The 19151-nt window shown below is 45.1% G+C and overlaps 2 protein-coding genes across 2 annotated transcripts in view; one reads left to right on the top strand and one right to left on the bottom strand.

Moving 5' to 3' along the window:
• Mcph1 (microcephalin 1) overlaps positions 1-19151 on the bottom strand; it is a 193419-nt gene that overhangs the window by 57630 nt on the left and 116638 nt on the right. The gene's annotated exons all lie outside the window — the stretch shown is intronic.
• Positions 2298-19151, top strand: part of Angpt2 (angiopoietin 2) — a 51039-nt gene continuing 34185 nt past the window's right edge. Inside the window, exon 1 of the mRNA XM_057752628.1 lies at positions 2298-2879. Within this exon, the coding sequence (XP_057608611.1) occupies positions 2592-2879 (288 nt within the window). The 5' untranslated portion in view covers positions 2298-2591. The remainder of the gene's footprint in view (positions 2880-19151) is intronic.

A 19151-nucleotide genomic window follows, 5' to 3' on the forward strand; every position in this document is an offset into this window, starting at 1 on the left:
GTGAAGACAATAAAAGATGTAGAGTGCTGTGTTCATGAAGAAAGTCCTGCTGTTGTCCAGCTGTTCTTACAGGCCAGGAGCTGCCCAGCGGCTACCATGATTGCTGACACAGTCATCAAGATTGGGACAATCCATAGCGTTTGAAGTCTCTACCATCTCATTCCTCAAGAGAGCCTTGCCGATTCCACTTTTAATCATTGCCATTTCAGAGTCTATGAAAAACAGCCCCTGTCATGTTCTGGGGGGACTGGATGAGGGCAGTGTCCATAGCAAAAGCACAGAGGCCTTGCGTGCCCACGATCTCCTTGGTTCAGAGTGCTCTGTCTATGGTCTCCTTCCCTCCATGTCCCACGATGTCCTTGGGATCAGAAGTCCTGATGTGAGTCACCCTTTGCCCAGAAGAGTGCTTCGCTTGGTACTTGGCCTGTCTCTTTGCCCATGTTTCTTCTTGTAAAACATCCTGATTTGCCTGGAACACTACTGAATGGTTCCAACCTAAACCATATATTAAAGCCTTGAATTGTGCCTTTCCAAACAAATAAAAGATTTTCCCCAAGAGACTAAGTACGAAACTGTAAAGATACTGTTTCATGGTAAGCAAATTAATTTCCACTTATTAAAAAAAACCTGTAAGGAAAGTAGTTAGCAATCTTAAATTGTGCCTATTATATATCAACTTAATCCAGAAAATTCCACAAAGAAAGAATGGTCTCTATTTTCCAAGTAGGGAAACTGGGGCTGAGAGCAGCTAAGATTCGTAAGTACACACAGCACTGAAGTTAAGGTCTGCCTACTCTCTTCTAGGTGTTCTGAGTAGGGATGTCGGCATTAGTGAACCATGCATCATTTCTCAGGAATCAAACTCCCTCCCCTACTAACTGTCTGTGCAGAGCACAAGTTCTGGCCTTTCTGAGCCACAGAGTTCTCTAGCAGTTTGTAGGGCCTGTGAGTCCTTTCTAACAACTGTGAGGTTTGAGATGTCTGTTAGAAGGACATGTCTCTGCTGATGAAAAAGTGTGGTTGGCTAATTCCTCATTTATACAAGAAAAGCTGAATTCTGGTTAGAGCTTGGTGGACATTAAAGAGTTCATGGACCCCGTGATATCTGCCTGTGGACCTTGGGATAAGATTCCCTGTTCTGGTGGCAACTTGGGAGCCACTCTGTTAATAGCATGCATTTAAAAAACATTTAGTTAGGTCTCTTCCAAACTGATTCTGAGAATAACAAAATTCACTGTGCAAATTCCAGATTCACCTACAGCTAAAATCCCAACTCTTGCATCCTCCAGAAGTCAAGCTTGCCTAATGCGGAGCTGCCTGGGCTTTCTAGAGGCCGAGGCCGTCCTTAGAGTCAGTTCACCGGACACTGTGGTTTGTACAGTACCGTTCTCTGGAGCATTAAATTCTGGTTATAAAGGGAAGTGAGTCTGGACCAGCAGAGCCACAGAGCTGGAAGCCTTAGAAGTCAGCACAGCCCTGACTTTTATGGCCAAGGGCTTTAGTGCTTAATTAAAAGGGGAAAGTGATTTGCTGGAGCCCACTGACTGGGACTAATTTAATAACATGTTACAGAACAATGAACCCCCAGCACACCCCCATACAGTAAAGGAAAGGGTATATGTTCCCTCTAGATATACTTCATCTAAATATCTACCATAACTTAATAGACCATTAATAGGGTCAAAGTGTTATGTTTTGTTTGTATATTTAACTAGTTATTTTGTTTTAAGGTATAAACATGTAAGTACTGAGAAACTGATCTTGGTAATACGATTTAAACTGGGTTAAAATTATACATGACTTGGCTAATAGTTGAAAAAAAATCAAATAATACCAACAGGACTAATACCCCTGTTTGTAAAGGCACAGTTTACAAGAGCTGGCTGGTCTTGCTCTTTATATTTTCGGTACCAAAAATAAAGTTCTGATATAGTTGTAGTTTTATTCCTACAGGTAAATTCAGAACCTTTCACTGTGCTTTAAAATTAAAGTGATTCCCTCAGCTACTCTGCGAGCTTAGCCAGCGAATGAGTGGACAGACAACAGAGCCCCAACTTCTCTCTAGGAAATAATTAGGGTGGTGCCTATGACATGCCCAGGGGCCTTGTGGCTGGTCCTTGTTCCCAGAAGGCTTCTGCAATGCACAATCCTTCGGAGCAGCAAGCACTATGCTCTGATTTTTCCTGTTGCCTGGCTAGTGACCCCCTACAGGAAGATAGTGGGTGAGCCAGGGGGCGGAGCGGCTGGCTGCACATGTCTGGCTGCTCTTATCAACTTATCATATAAGGGAAGGAAAGTGATTGATTCGGATACTGACACTGTAGACTCAGGGTAGAAACAAAGAGTCTGTGCAGACCTCTGGAGTGAGCAGAGCTGCTCCTTCCTCTGCAGGACAGTTCCCCGTGTGCCGGGGAGAAGAGGAAAGCCAGCACTGGGAGAGAAACTGCCTCAGGAACGGGAGGAGAAGGCTCTCACTGATGGACTTGTTCATGCAGCACAGCCCTGTGCTCTAGACAGCAGCCGAGGGCTCAGGACGCATACGTGCCTGCAAGTTTGCTGAGCTCACAGTTTAAAACCCAAAGAAAGAAAGAATGTGGCAGATTGTTTTCCTAACTTTTGGCTGTGATCTTGTCTTGGCCTCAGCCTACAATAATTTTCGGAAGAGCGTGGACAGCACAGGGAGAAGGCAATACCAGGTCCAGAACGGGCCCTGCAGCTACACATTCCTGCTGCCGGAGACCGACAGCTGCCGATCTTCCTCCAGCCCCTACTTGTCCAACGCCGTGCAGAGGGACGCACCCCTCGACTACGACGACTCTGTACAGAGGCTGCAGGTGCTGGAGAACATTCTAGAGAACAACACACAGTGGCTGATGAAGGTAGGAAGGTGGGCTGGCTCTGCTGGGCAACAACTATCAGCCCTGTTTTTGTTTTTGTTTTTGAATCAGGGACTGGGGCTATGAAGACAGGCTGCAAGCATCCTTGAGTGAAGGATGGTTTCTTTTGTGCTGTCCTGGAGTAAAGCAGTCACAGGGTGAAGAGCAATGAAGGGGTTCTCTGAAAAGAATGCCAGAATCTGTTCAGAAAAGTCCCCGAGCTTAGGAATCTTTATTAGCCGAGCAGAGGAAGTGTGCCTCTCTGCAGAGCCGCACGCTGCTATGTTTGAGTAGCTGGGGCTAAGTGACACCCATTACCAGGATCCTCTCAGCGGGTTGTACCCATGTGAGGGAGCCGTGAACAAGACAGTATGGAGCCAGGAAAAACGTGACAATCATGTTAATTACGGATACTTAACGGATGGAGTCAAGTGCTTTACCAATTTCCTGAATTTCTTTACAAAAATAGACTACGACTCTTGGTAAGAGAGGAAATTAAAGAAAGCCGACCTCATGTCCTCCGGGTCTCAGGGCTGCGCCGTGCCGGGGTTGCCATCTGGAAACAGGGCTGTATTTCTCAAGTGTCCCAGAGACACTGCAGCCCCGCTCAGTCCCAGAGACAGGCTGTGTGCTTGTCCCCACGTGGGGCTGTTATGCTCAAACCATGCTGGGCTGAGGGGGTCTGACAGTTTGTTCTCAGGGCTGCAATGATCTCTCTGTTTCATGGCCTTTTTATAGAGCGTAACCAAAATAAGACATTGAAAGGTCTGTTTTGCTTTCACAAATGATTGTTTTCTACAAAACCTCAAATGACCCTGGAGTTTTCTTTATGTGAACCATATGTATGCCACAGGAAGTTTAAACAAAGCATGTAGATAGTAGATGAATCGTTAAACGCTATGACAATGACATCATATGTTTACAAGGTAATTATTTAAAGTCATATAAATTTTTTAAAAATTGGTGGACTTCAGTCAATACTTCTTCCCAGAAAAGCACAATTTATTTTTCTCAGACTTCTCCATAAACTCTTGCTTTGACACCTCTCCTTAATCTGAGGAAGAGCTGGGTTCCCAGTCTGTGTTTTTCATGTACACCTCAACTTTCTGAAGTGGACAAGCTTTTTTTGCTGGAAGCCGGAATCTAAATGAATGAGTGTTGCCATTTGTGGAGAGAGGGGAGTCGTTCAAATCAAAGAACAGAAAACAAAAACTGCCCAGGCAGCAGGCAACACAATGAAAAACCCCCTCAGTGTCACTATGTTTTCCTGGGCGATTTCTTCAGCTTCTGTACTTTCCAAAAGTCAGATACCTGAACACTGACCTTTACTGTGTGCGACGATGCATGTTCCGATGTCTGGGGTAGCGAGGGACCCCAGATATCTGCTTATCTCTTTGGCTTTCTTTGGGAACTGTCATGCTCACTTTCAGGGACCGTCCACATCTACTGTGGTACCAGGGATATTGGCAAGCAGAGCTCCACAGAGGGAGGAAGGCACATCCTTCTAGTAAACACTCTAATCTGACGACTACCAAGTCCTCTGCTAAGATAAACAGTCACCAAATGGGGGGAAAAGTGTTTTGCCAAGGGCGACACTGCTCAAGGCTCAGCAGAGCCCGGGCTATGTATACTTGGGTTTGTGCTTCACACGCAGGAAAACCACCCCGTTGTGGGGCTTTGCAAAGCCGAGAGAACAGGGGGAGGAATGCCAAGTGAGGTGGCCACAATCTCCTCCTTCCTGGGGTCTATTAGCAAATATTTGAACAGCAACACGGTGGCATTTCAAAAGCCCTTCTTTTATGGTTTAGCTAACTGTCACAGAGGGACTGCGGCAGACTTATCTGCTCATCAGTAGGCACCTGCTCCCTCAGCACCTGTTCCTGCTCTGAGCAGTGCACCTGAGAAAGGCAATTTGCCAGCTCCTTCACTAGGTTTATGGGCTCCAGCCGTGGAAACAAAAACAAAAAGTAAACATGAAACCCACTCGGAATGATTAAACCCACTCCCTGCTTGTTTTTCTCCTCCGTGTTTTGGCACCTGCAATAATAAACACGGCTTTTCTCTAAGGGAAGAAAATAACGTCCAATGGAACCACAGATAAGCCTGACAACTGAAAAAGCAACAACATGACCGACACCTATTTATAGATTATCACAGAAAGAAAAGGCATAATTTGGTTTCATTGTTTTACATGTTTTCTCTTGCGCTGTTTTTAAAAAGGTTTCCTTATTTCCTTGCCCTCCCTGATCTACACACAAAACTCACCAGCTTTTTCGGAGTTTCAAAACCTTGTTCAGAAGGAAAATAAGGGCATAGTTTTGGTGAGTTTGGCAGGTGAATAGTATTTCAATTTCTGAGCACTAAGCACAGCCCAAGGAGTTCAAGCTAAGAAAGCTCCAGGAACACCATCAAAAGAGCCCTTGCTGCCTCTTTAATCTGTCATGCAAAGGAAGTGTCAGCCTTCTGAATGGATGTGGGGGGAGCACGCGAGCGGAACAATACAGGGGAAGGCTCACTCTCCACGGTGTGGTTAAGCAGGATAAGATAAACTCTTGATTGCCAGACCCCATCCTACCAGGTGATCAACCAGTAGGACAGACCTCTGTCCGTGATTTCAAACACATTTTATACAGACTCTCGGCTTACCGACATGCATTGTACTTCAGTAAGTCAACACATTTTTTTCCCCAACAAGAGGAAATATGGAAAGGAAATAAACAACTATTTCACGCTACTGAAAGCCGTATATTTTATAAACAGCTATGAACCCTGCAGCCACTTTAAGACAGAACGACTTGAAAAACACAGCTAACGCTTATTAGCTTGATGTAAACATTTCCTCTGCCACCGGCCTCCCAGTGCTGGTTTTTAAACAACGCGATACAATCCAGAAAAGGCAATCCTTTTCTTTCTTTTAAAGCGACAATAAGATATCCTCGAAGAAAGGTCTGGAAACTGCAATTCATCAGTCCAATGTAGGAGGACCAAGGAAGTTACATTCCTAGAAACGTAACTGTTGCCGTTGGGAAAACAAATGACAAGGGGTTAGCAGAGGAGCTCAGACGCTCAGGAGCTTCGTGTGTGTGTGTGTGTGTGTGTGTGTGTGTGTGTGTGTGAGAGAGAGAGAGAGAGAGAGAGAGAGAGAGAGAGAGAGAGAGAGAGAGAGAGAGAGATAAAGCATAGCACTCTTTATCTGTATATTAAAGAACACAGAACCTGGTTCATTATGGGAAAGATGCCTTCCCGTCTTCTGTGACACGGTCAACATGCTGCCCAGCAGCCTGGAGGTCAGTCGCTGTACCCCCAGGAATTACATGCTCAATTTGGAAATATGCATTTGATTAGGAACATTTTTTTTTGTTTCATTTAGATAAGCTGATTAAGCCACCTATTTAAGATCTCAGGGAAACATCTGATAGGATTATGGTCATTATAGTTAGTATCATCACTTAGAGACATGGGGTGAGTTTCAGTAGGGCTGAGAGGGTGGTGTGTTTGAAGAGTGCAGGTACAGTGTAACTTCTCACTATAACAGTGTGCTGTCACAGCAAGCATGTACCTGGCACAGAACATGCCAACTCTTCATGGTGCATAAGGCTAATACATGTTTGCTATACATGAATATGGAATTTATTAACTGTAGTCAGGTAGGCTCTACCTGTCAAACAAGGTCACTGGACATGCTGGATTAACTAAGTATCACCCTATGGAGCTGATTAGCCTGAAGGACTTTGAGCTAAGGCATGACTTCCTTCATGCCTCACTTCCTGTTGAGACAGGAGACAATACATTCAGTTTCAATGCTGATATTGGAAAGCCCGTTTGACCTGAATTAAAATGGGTCTATAAAGCTAATAGATTCATTGTAATTAAGAAGTTTGCCTGCAAGCAAGTCACTCAATCTGAAAGCTGACAAGGATACTGAGGCCCATGGTGCTTATTTTGTTCAACACATAAAATAACTGAAAGGTCAAGGCGGGAGAGAAGGCTCAGTTGCTGACCTACTTGCCACACAAGCACGACAATCCCTGAACCCACGTGAAAACTAGGCATGGCGGCATGCATCTGGGACTCCAGCATCTGGAGGGCAGTGCAGACCCTGGTGTCATGCATCTGGGACACCGGCATGTGCTGGTCAGTGCAAAGACAGAAGACACCCTGGAGTTCTCTAGTTTAGCTGAATTGGTGAGATCCAGGTTCAGTGAGACTTTGAGTCATAAGAGACTAAGAAAGACATTTGACATTTGTCCCTGGCTTCCATTTGTCTACACAAACTTCTACCACATGCACACACTCCTAAATTTTCTAAATTTGTATTTAAAAAGACAAGTTAAAACCAATCCTATCACCATATAGACAATTAAAAAAAATAAAAAATATTAAGAAAGATATAGGCAAAGTTAAAGTCAAAAGTATATGCCTTTAATCCCAGTACTTGGGAGGCAGTGGTAGGTAGATCTCTGAGTTCTAGGCCATCCTGGTCTATGTACTGAGTTCTAGGATAGCCAGGACTACATAGTGAGACCCAGTTTAAAAACAACCACAAAGACAAAAACCAAAAAAGGAAAGCCAGACTGCGAAAATGAGAGCAGGGTAGAGTGGGCTTCCTCAGAGGCAGGAGGATGCCGTGAGTTCAAGGCCAGCCTGGTCTACAAGACCTAATTCCAGGACAGGCTCCAAAGCTACAGGGAAACCCTGTCTCGAAAAACCAAACAACAACAACAACAACAACAACAACAACAAAAACCCACGTACCTTTCCTTACCACAAAGACTGGTATTATACCCTGGCCAGAAGATTTCTTGGCTTGCCAGGTGACAAGAAAACAGGCTGGAAAAAAAGAAATCAGGGGAAAATAGCAAAAATGAGGTGCGAGGAAAAGAAACATCTGAGTTAAAGCCCAGTGTGTATGGTAGCAAGGAGTAGGGGAAGGAGGACCACCCGTGATGGAGTCGAGGAGTAGGGGAAGGAGGACCACCCGTGATGGAGTCGAGGAGTAGGGGAAGGAGGACCACCCGTGATGGAGTCAAGGAGTAGGGGAAGGAGGACCACCTGTGATGGAGTCAAGGAGTAGGAGAAGGAGGACCATCCGTGATGGAGTCAAGGCGTAGGAGAAGGAGAACCACCCGTGATGGAGTCAAGGAGTAGGGGAAGGAGGACCATCCGTGATGGAGTCAAGGAGTAGGAGAAGGACCACCCGTGATGGAGTCAGGGAGTAGGGGAAGGAGGACCACCCGTGATGGAGTCAGGGAGTAGGGGAAGGAGGACCACCCGTGATGGAGTCAAGGAGTAGGGGAAGGAGGACCACCCGTGATGGAGTCAAGGAGTAGGGGAAGGAGGACCATCCGTGATGGAGTCAAGGCATAGGAGAAGGAGAACCACCCGTGATGGAGTCAAGGAGTAGGGGAAGGAGGACCACCTGAGATGGAGTCAAGGCAAGAGAGGACTGAGGTAGATTGAGCACCTGGATTAAAGCCCAGTGTGCATAGGGACATGAGGACAGGAAAGGCGAGAGAGAGTGGAGGGGCTGACAGCTATGACAGGGACAGATGGAGGTACTTTGTATCTTTCCATAACTAGCCATGAAATGAGGAGAGAATGGGCTAGCTTGGGGACTTCCTGAGGTGCGATCGAGGCAAAGTATGCAATGGACCATGAGCAGACTATTACTAAATCATAGATCAAACTTTGAAATTTTTTTCTAATACTTTATGATAATGACAAAGTGCCCTCTGCCTTTGTGACAGTGTGTGTCTCTGTGTGTGTGTGTGTGTGTGTGTGCATACACTTGAGTGCACTTGTGTGACTATCTGCTCTGTAGGACTGACAATTCAAAATCAGGTTTTGTTAAGCAAGCACAAAGACTTACTCTAGTTAAACAGGACTGAGCTAAACATTGCCAGTTTTCTTCTGTCTTCTGATGTGAAGGAACCTCTTACATAGAGCAGTGGTCCCCAACCTTCCTAATACTGAGGCCCTTTCATATAGGTTCTCATGTTGCAGTGACCCCCAATCACAAAATTATTTTCGTTGCCATTTCATAACTGTGATTTTGTTACTGCTATGAACTATAATGCAAATATCTCTGATTTTCAATGGTCTTAGGCAGACCCTGCGAAAGGGTCATTTGATCTCCGAAGGGGTCATGACCCAGAGGTTGAGAACCACTGCTCTAGTGTCTTTTCTATGATATATATATATAAAAGAATCCACCCAGTTCCGACCAGGCTTTTTTTTTTTTTTTTTTTTTTTTTTTTTTTTTTTTTTTTTTTTTTTTTTTTTTTTTAAATCTCAGAAGCAGCAGCAGTAACAGGAGGTATAGGAAGACATGCCTGGCACAAGCTCACTTTAAAGTTCCCTATAACCCTACCCAGGCATGGGATGTGCAATCTCCCACAAACTTGGAAACTAGCTTATACGTGGGTTGGAGAGCACCATGCTCTGTGTGGGTCAGATGTCAAGAGGGGCTCACGGAGAGGAAGAGTGTGTAGTCCTCCCTCCTCTGACTGCAGGGGAATCTGCTGCAGCTGGCGAGATACCAGGCAGGGCAGAGAGGGGCATATGAATATGGATTTGGACAGAGGTGCCATGTTTTTTCTAAGCTTGCTGACGTGAGCGAGTGAATACCATCATCAATCTGGAGGTCTGTCTTGTTCAGGGTCGGAGCCACTCAAGGTCATTTATTTGTTCAAAAAATACTGATGGAGGGGTCCAAGTATCCAGAAAGTGTTCGCTCTGTGTGCTAGGGTAAGTGGAGGGGAGAAGACTGCTTGGGAAAGTGGCTTGGAGGGACCTGTGAAGTCAGACCTGGGCCACTCAGAGGGATGAACAGACGTCTGGAGAAAGGAGCCTCAGGGCAGGGACCAGGGGTGTTGACGGTGTGTGAGGGCAATGTAAATTGGTCACTGAAAATAAACTTATTATAAAATGAAAATCACAACTATTTCTGAATGGACATGTTTCATGTTTGGAAATGGCCAATGCACAGTACCTCTCAAGTTCAAAGGCAAGCTTGGGCTATCTGAAACATAGCTTCCAAAAAAACCATTAAACACATCAGTGTAAAATAAATGTCCAGAGACAAATATTTTAAAGTAAGTGGAATGAAGGATAGTGTTTATATGTAGCCAGACTCGCCAATAATTTAGCTTCTAGTTAGAGATGAAAAGGAAGTGACCTGAAAGGGTCAGCAACCTGGCCCACATCCAGAGTCAGTCACATATGCACATCTCCCACTCAGCTGACCCGGCAGAGTGGACAATGCTCTCATCGGGCAGGCAGGTGGGACTTCCCTTTCCAAGCAAGGACGGTGGCAGAACTACTAAAAGGGGGAGAAGGCATTGGGTCATACTTTCTACACTCAGCAGTGGCAGGAAATTCTACTTTGTCCGGGCTGTAGAAGCAAGGACTATGTCTGATAACCCAGAGAAATCGCGTGTGCAAAGCCGTGGGAATTACACGCAGATCCAGGCCCTTTCTACAAGTGCACAGAAGACAAAATCCTGGATTCCACAGTACACTCTATGAATGACTGACAATTATGTTTCAGGAAGCATCATTTGTCCTTCTCCTACCTGGACTCTCTACCAGCTAGCATCCTTAGCATGGTCAGGACTAAAGATGGCTGGACACCAGCAATGCCTGCATATTTAAGATGGGATACAACCAAGTGATGAAAATAAAATAAAATCAGTTAAAACATGGGTAATGTTGTAAGATAAAAGTTTTACCAGTTTAATGGGGTAAAAGTGACTGTTTCATGCATAGTTGGAAAAAAAGGAAAAGGCCTTGCCTCCTCCACTTAAACGCTAGGTCTGGTATGCTGGCTGATGTCTTTAAATGGGTATTTTTAATTAGATCTTTCCCTATGAAATTACCTAACTTTCACATCCAAATGCAAGCCTGTACCAGATGGCAAAAGATGTGAACCTACAAAACTCTGAGAAGTGGACCTAATGATTCCCTGAGGACCACTCCTCCAAAATTAAGATTATTATCTTTGCAGTCTAAAGAGACTCAAGTACAGGGTGCTCCCAATGTCCTGTCCCCACCAGGTTTCTCAGAAGATATTTTACTGCCTCAGATTCTAGCTCAGTTCTCCCTTTGAACAAGATTTCTTATCTGTAAATAAACATTTCAAATCTGTAAATTCCAAATTGATTGGAATCAATTTGATAATGCAAGGAAATATTAAACTAATATTCAATGTTTTTTTAAAAATGCAACCAAAAACTAAATTTAAAATATAATCATTCATCTAAAAATATAGTTTTATGGAAATATATTTTATCTTTTATAGAAAATAGAGAATTCTTAAAAAAAAAAAGAAAATGGAGACTTCTTAAGTGATGAGATACTAAGATACAGGTCTTGGAAATGTATTATTTTATCACGCTAACCAAGTCTCACAGAGAAAGAGGAATGTCCATGTGTTGACTATTTGTCCCTGGCCTTGGGGGGAGGACATTTGTAAGGCATTAGAGGGAGAAAACATCCTGGCTTCCCCATCCAGTTTGTCACATTCCATCAGAACAACTGGGTATGTGTGGATACTTCTTCCACTCACCAACGTGCTTGTTTGATGGGAGTGGCTCAGTTTTACTGGATGGCTTGGTCTGGTCATCAGTCTGGCCATGAGGCCCACAATTCATATTGCCCTGCCTGAGGAGAATTTCTGAGCCTTCCAGGACACACATCTGCACCTTCACTATGACTATTCCTGCAAACTCCTAAGAGGAAGGCTAAGCCTGACTTTACACTCACGTCTGGTTCGTTTTATTGTTGGTTGGTTGGTCTGGTATTGGGAATTAGACCCAGAGCCTTGGGCATGCCAGGCAGAGCCCCTCTCTCTACATCCGAGCCACGTCCCTAACCCTGGGCTCACTCACCTCTTTATGCTATCAGTGCATAGCATCCCACTGAACTCGCCACAAACTGAAGATTTCTATTTTGGCAGCCTACAGAGTATCTTGGGAATAACGCTCAACAGCAAAAAGGGGGAAACATGTCATGAAATTGTCTGCTCATGGATTTACAGCAAGGGGCCACCCTTTTCAGCATCACGTGCTGGGCTGTATGACATTTGAAAGGCCTTTAGTATAAAGTCCAACTTTCTGTTCCAAGATGTACTGGAGAGGGAGCTGGGAAGCTGCCACCCACTCTGGCTGAGGGACCTCTGGGCTGTCAAGACCACCAAACAGAAGAAAAAGAGTTGAAAACATTAAGATTGTTTTAGACAATTTATTTCTGGCCAGAGCCAGCCTCAGGAATTTTGCCAAACTCAAGGAATGGGAGGTAAGGGGGTTGGTGGGAAAACAGCACTTTGATGTTCATCCAGGTGTGGAATAGAGGCATTCTGCGAGAGAGAGAGAGAGAGAGAGAGAGAGAGAGAGAGAGAGAGAGAGAGAGAGAGAGAGAGAGGTGTCCAGGTGTGTGTATACGAAGTTTACGTGTTGTGCCCATGTTATTATATAGTTTGCCTGGGGGTCACTTCCTCGGGTTGTCTGTGTCTGCACATTCACTCAACCACAGAACAAACCACTAGAGGACTGTGACACGAGCGGACTAAGTCCACTGCTTTAGCCTGAAGATGTAAAGTTAGATATTTTCACTGGCCTTCTGTTGGTGTGTGCGTGCGTGTGTGCGTGCGTGTGCGTGTGCGTGGTGGGGTGTGCTTGGTAGTTCCAGGATCACAGCTGAGAGAACAGCGATGGAAGCAGAGATTCCCCAGCGATGGTGTACACAGCCTTCCTCATTATCAATATCCCACACTGGACGGGAAGAGCGGCTAAAGTGGTCAACCAGTGCTGGCATGTTTATCAGCCACAATCTGTGGTGGAATCCTGAGTTCACCCTGTGGTTTTATTGTGACATTTCTGTGTTGTTCCGGCATTTCATACAGAGTGTCTCCAATGTCCCTCAAATACTCAGTGCCTTAACTACCCTTCCCCTTAGGAGTCCCCCACAGTTCCAGTCCCTCCCGCCTCCTCAGGTGTCCCTTCAGAATACCATGAACTTAGAGCCACAGATAAAGTCCTTCAGAGTAGCATAGCTTCCTTTGCTTACTCAGTGGTATTTTAAGAGCAGGATTAACTGCTCAGTATCTGCTTAGTCACCCCTTGCTTCTTTCAGCTAAGTGCACTGGCTAAAACCAAGACTGGACCTTCAGGAATGCGATAGGCTTTCTTATGTTAACAGTGGTGAGAGCTCACAGAACAGTCACGTGGTTCCCAACAAGAGAGTGGGAACATGGGAAAAGGTCAGAGGCTGTACACGCAACAAACTGCCGCTGTTGGGAATTTATTAACGATAGCAGATCAGAGCCACACTTAACAAGATCTGTATAAGAACTTACATGATTTAAAGGTTTTGGTTCTGTCCAACTTCTACGCTGTCTAAGGTAGGAACCAGAGAGTGCATCTCTGTTCTTACATACCCATGTACCTTTCAACACTGAACAGGAGGACCGTGAGCATACATGTGCAATGACTTCTTTCTGCCTATCACCTGATGAAGGGCCTCTTTGGAGACGGGTTTGCTGACAGTTGCCTACTACCTGACATCTTCCTCCCACCTGCCCTTTCCTTATTGGCTCCTGTTGCACTCACAGATCCCACAGCCAGTTACAATGGCCACTTCTTTTTAAATGCATTTTTTATCACTTCAGGCTTTGGTAGTTTGTCTGCAAGCGGGAGGGGGTGTGTCAGTATGCTTTGTTGTTCAACAGAGTCAGAACCAAATCAGTGTTAACCACCTTCCAGACAGGGGTCCGTGGCTCACCGGTCAACCTGCATGTCTGACTGGACAAGACACAAAATTACTCATAGGTAGTGCTTCCTCTGATTTCTCTCTGGGTTTCTGAAGGCATTTTCCTGCTATTAAACTTGTAGAATCAACAGATGATATCAATCTTTGGGGTATCTACTAGATAATGACAAACATTACTCTGAAGATAGCTGGAGTCTTGAGTTTTATTAGACTATCTAGTCTTTGGAATCTTGAGCACTTATTAGATACAGATGGAGTTTTAAAATTCCCTGAACAAACTGGGCCCTTTAACGGGAAAGTCTGATGCAAAAATGTTGCTACAGAAACTACATTTTGCTGAGTGACATAAAACCATCAAATTCCAACCACAAGCTAATTATCTGTTTAACATTTGTGGTATGTTTGTGAAATTCCTTATTATTTTTAACTACGAAGGAACAGATTCAATTTTCCTTTTAAAAACCTTACTTGACCTTAATAAAGGGTTAACAAGAATTTCTGACAAGTATAATTTTAACTACATTGGACAGTGAAATGTTCTCCAAAGTGATGATAGTTGGGACAAAAACATATTAGTTAAAAATGAGGACTAATCAGAACTATTCCCGGAGGTAATAGCTGTTCATTCTATAATGTGTAGCCAACTTTAGGCCATACTAAATATGGTTCCCTCTGGATGGGGTGATGATGAAAAATCTCTACCTGCTTCTCCTTTGAACTGCACAGTTTTAAATATGTCACATGAAACCACAGATCTCTATGTTTTGTTCATTTATTTATTTATTTGAGACAATATTTCTCTTCAGTTTTGAAGCCTGTCCTGGAACCTGCTCTTTAGACCAGGCTGGCCTCGAACTCACAGGGATCCGCCTGCCTCTGCCTCCCGAGTGCTGGGATTAAAGGCATGCGCCACCACCGCCCGGCTGTCAAGTTCATCTTACACCATATAAGGGACGTGCTCTCTTTCCGGGAATTCAGGAGAGACTCCATTCAGGGGACAGTGGAAGGGATAGTACAGCTGGTTTTGTCACCTAAGAGCTTCCTATGGAAGGCAGATTTTCAATAGCCTCAGAGAGCTGTTCTGTACTTCCTCTCGGGCCCTCAGGACACACCGTAGACGTCACTTTGTTCCCTAACCCTGCCATTATGTCACTTGCACACAGCTGTCACGTTGAATGAGGAAGACACCAGGGAGGAGAAGCAGGGGATCCAGTCTGGTAGAGTGCTTGGCTGTTAATACAGATATGAGAAGGTGTCCTGCTGCGGGAGGGACAGGGGCTGTAAGGCAGGCGCTTACTGCCGTGGGAGCATATGGAACCCTGCAGGCAGTGCTGTCCCACTTCCCTCGAGCTCTGCTTTCCACAGTACCCCGCTGAGAAGCAGCGCTCTGAGACCCATGGGATTTAACTTCCATGTAACTCAGTCAGAGTTCCCACTGCAAGCTGCGCCCCGGGCCATAGGATCCATGTGTGGGAAGATCTGAAGACAAGAGGACAGGTGAGGTTTTCAGGGGTAGGGAGGTTTCATGTACACGTAGGTTATGAAGACGGAAAGGCCACTCTCAAAGCATTGTTAAGCTAGACTGGGAGAGCAAGTCAGGCCCCATTGCCCCTGCTCCCCATCCCACCATTGACCCACCGGATGAGGTTTCGAGTTATTCTCATCCGGACTGCTGGCTCAGCTGCCTTAGACCCTGGCCTATGTTGTATTATGAAACTCAGTTCAGTTTTCAGGGAGTAAATTATACAGCCTGCAGTCCACTCATGCCGAGCACATAATTTGATGAACATACTCTCACATGTCTGTGTAATGACACCCCAGTCCGGCACATGGAGGGGGTCCAGCATAGCTGATGGCTTGTGTCCCCCTTGCTGCTTGGGTCCTCTCTGCTCGAGGCTAATCTTTATTTTGCTACTAAATATAGGTTTATATAACCATGTTTTGAATTTCATATAACTGGAGCAGTACAGTCTATATTCTGCTCAGTGGTTTTATTTTTTCAATGACTCATTCATGCTCTTGCATGCATTGACATGTGCTCCCACGGTTACTGGGGAGTGACTTGTTATATAGCACAATTTTGAGCTCAGGTGGATGTGTGCTCTTTTATGGAAGTCAATACTTCTCTTCTGGCCAAACCCATGTGCTATACCTTACACTGTTATCTTTGGAGTCTATAATGCTAAAATGACTTAAAAGCAGTCTGGCGTGAATTCCAAGATCAACTTATTTTCTAATGAAATCCGCCATTCAGAGCCCATGCTGAGTAGTGGTCCTTGGCATTCATTCTTGAGGTGCTCAGGGAGAACTCTGAAGTGAGAGATTATTTTCATGGATTTAAGTACAGATATAATAAATTTCCCCAAGGTTATTGTCAGAGGTTAGGACAGAGCCAATGGAGGACTCAAGAGATGGGAAAATGAGATGGGGATGGGAGGAAGAGACCTGGTGTCCACCTGCTGCTCACTCAGATCAGGTGCTGCTGCCTGGCCCCTGCCACCTTTCTTTCCCATCATGGGGGGAAGTACTGGCATACACAAGTTTTCCAGCTTGCATCTGTGAGTTCTGGGAGGTCTTTACAGACAGCACAGCCCTCCGACAGGTGTGCTCACTGAATGCAGCTCACACCAGCTCTTCTAGAGCTTGCTTCCAGAGCACAAACGCACAAGAAAGGTGTCATGAGAACAGAGTTCCTTGGCTGGGATCGGCTCATGTGGGGCTCCTGGCTGCTGGGGATAATGACAGGGAAGAGGATTCAGATCCCAACTCCTAGTTTTCTATTGTCATTCTGAAGGCACTTGCTCTCTTAGTAAGGACTTTACCCTCAAAGGCAATGCAAGTCATAGAGGCTGAAGGGTTTAGGAATGACGAAAGATCCTGGTGGGTCTGCACCTACCAGCTAGAAAATACTAGAACACAGAAAAAGTGCTGAGGGCACACCTTCACTTCAGCTCTAACTTTGGCCTTGAAAGTCATCCCACGAGGGGGTCAGGATTCCAAGGAACCAAATACTCAGAATGTGGACCCCAACAAGCAGTCAAAACTCCAGGGTAGATGCTTCCATCAGGAGACACAGTAAGCTGCAGAGCTGCAAGGTCAAAGCTGGCACCCACACTTCTTAAATTTGAAACTGAATTCCTAGAGGCAAGGGAAGCTGTCAGAGACCTGTACCACTGATAAAATTTGGGTCAGGACCAAATCAGAGGATAACCACAGCGAGCTTTGGTTTAAAAATGGAGATGATTCATCTTTTGATTAAAACAAACAGATCTAAGAATATGAAGAAAACTTCTGCTATTGCTGTCTTCTGTGCTTGTCCCTCATTCCCACCAAATGAGCCAGGCAGGGTGGGCTGTGAGTGACCTGTGGTGCTAATGTCACCATGGCTCGGAAAAAAAAGTGCATTCAGATGGTCTCGGTGATACCAACACAAGTCCCCCAAAGAAGTAGCAGACAGGGCCAGCTGCCCTGCAATTCAGAGTGGTACTGAGGTCCCTAACCTCATTGTTAAGTACAACACAGCTCTTAGAATTCACCCCCCCTTACTTTGTGAGTAAAAATCTAAGCACGCAGAAGAAAAGTCAGTTCTGAATGGCATGCTTTTTATAACTCATGGCCGTGGAGTGAAAGGGGACGGGGATTTTCCACTAGCTTCCATTCGAACAGCCGTGCATGCAAGGCAAGAGGGTTGGGGAGGGAGGGCAGACCTCCAGAATTGCAATTAATTATGGGAAAGTGATTCAAGGACTGTGTAGTTTCACCACAAGCGTTTGGAGAATCATGCTGAAGCTTTGTGTCCAATATGGCTGTGGTCCTGAAGTCAATTCGGCTTTTCTGCATAACTCAGAGTTCCACAATTGTTCACCCACAAACGAGTGAGGACAGGACACGTGCAAACTATAAATCCTAAGCAGCAATGGGTAAGGCCACCCCTTGAAAGCTGATGCCCATGCTGTACGTCCACCTACCACCCAAGCGAACCGGCCCAAGGGTGAGCACAGCATCCCACGGCACCAGCACACTGCTCTCTGAGAACATGCTACCAAGTCCTCGATGCTTGGAAAAGCTCTTACCTAAAGAGGACAGAGCCTGCCAACGAACCTGCAAGGAACATGATTGCTGTTTTCATCTTTATTTTTACTTTTCAGACAGGGTTTCTCTATGTAGCCTTGGCTGTCCTGAAATTGGCTTTTTAGTTCAGATTGACCTTGAACTCACAGAGATCCTTCGGCCTCTGCCCCCCAGAAGTTAGAAAAATATTGAAGTCTAAGGCTTTTGCTAAGGTCTAAGATGACTCAATAGTTCAGTTTTATGTTTCTAGTTTTCCAACCAGCATGCAGATAGCAACTAAAGGCAATATCTTAATTGGGATATTCAAGGAAAGGGGAGGGAGGAGTGGGATTCCATCACACCAAAGACGAGGCTCTGTGCAATACATTCCCAATTTCCTCAGTCCTTGGCACCCAAAGTATCTCACTGGTAACTGTTACTGTTTTTCACAGCAGCTGTAGGTTGAAAGGAATACCTAAGAGATGAACTGACTGATATATTAGGTCCAAATACTTAAATAGTAACTTTATTAAAACATAAATGCACATAACCTGTAAGAAATAAATGATGTTTCGTTAAGTTTTTTTTTTTTTTTTTTTTTGATAAAGTATTGCTATGTAGCCCAGGTTGGCTTCACACTTGTCTCAGCCTTCTGAAAGGATTTGTTTCTTAAGCATGAACGGAGTGGACATAGCCTATAGCCTATAGGTACTGCACAGCTTCTTTGGAGTCAAAGTGGATACTGCTTCTGTATGTTCTGGTCCATCTTCTTTACTGCTGGGCTTGCTTTCTGCAACAGTGCCACCAGAAACTCAGCTTTGCAGAAGGACAATTAGACCTTATAACGGAGGGGCCCAGAACACAGGTTCTTCAAACAGAGTTGAATGCAGTGGGTTTTCCTTGACCATTTTCATCTCCCTCCATGGTGTTATCAGTTTGCAGGAAAGGCATTCTGGCTGCCTTAGTGTGTACTTTTGAATTTGTTAATTTGTTCAACTTGATTTTGGAATGCTAACCTACCACAGTAAGCTGCTTCCCTTTCCTTCTCCTCCTCCTCCTCCTATTCGAAGAAAGTTCTCCTACAGCCCAGGCTATCCTTAAACTCATTATGTAGTGGGAGGATGACCACAAACCTGTGAGCCTTCCACCTGTGCCAGGATTATAGGTGTTGGTAATCATGACCAGTTTATGCGCTGCTAGGGACTGAACCCAGAGCCTCATGCACACCAGGCAAGCACTGTAACAACTGAGCTCCGTGACCAGCTCTGCAGTATTTCTATGCAGTTTTCCCAACGAGGAAAACTGAAGCTTCATGGAAAGCTTTGAAATGCTGGTCCAGTCAGAAGTGCAGGTGGAGCTGAGCTGGGATTCACCTTTCCTGCAGAGGTAACCTGCAGGACAGCTTCCAACAGGTGGAACCACACCCCTAGTCACACTCAGTCCTGGCACAGCCGTCTC

This window comes from Chionomys nivalis, chromosome 20, assembly GCF_950005125.1.
Source record: "Chionomys nivalis chromosome 20, mChiNiv1.1, whole genome shotgun sequence".
NCBI classification, from domain to species: Eukaryota; Metazoa; Chordata; class Mammalia; order Rodentia; family Cricetidae; genus Chionomys; species Chionomys nivalis.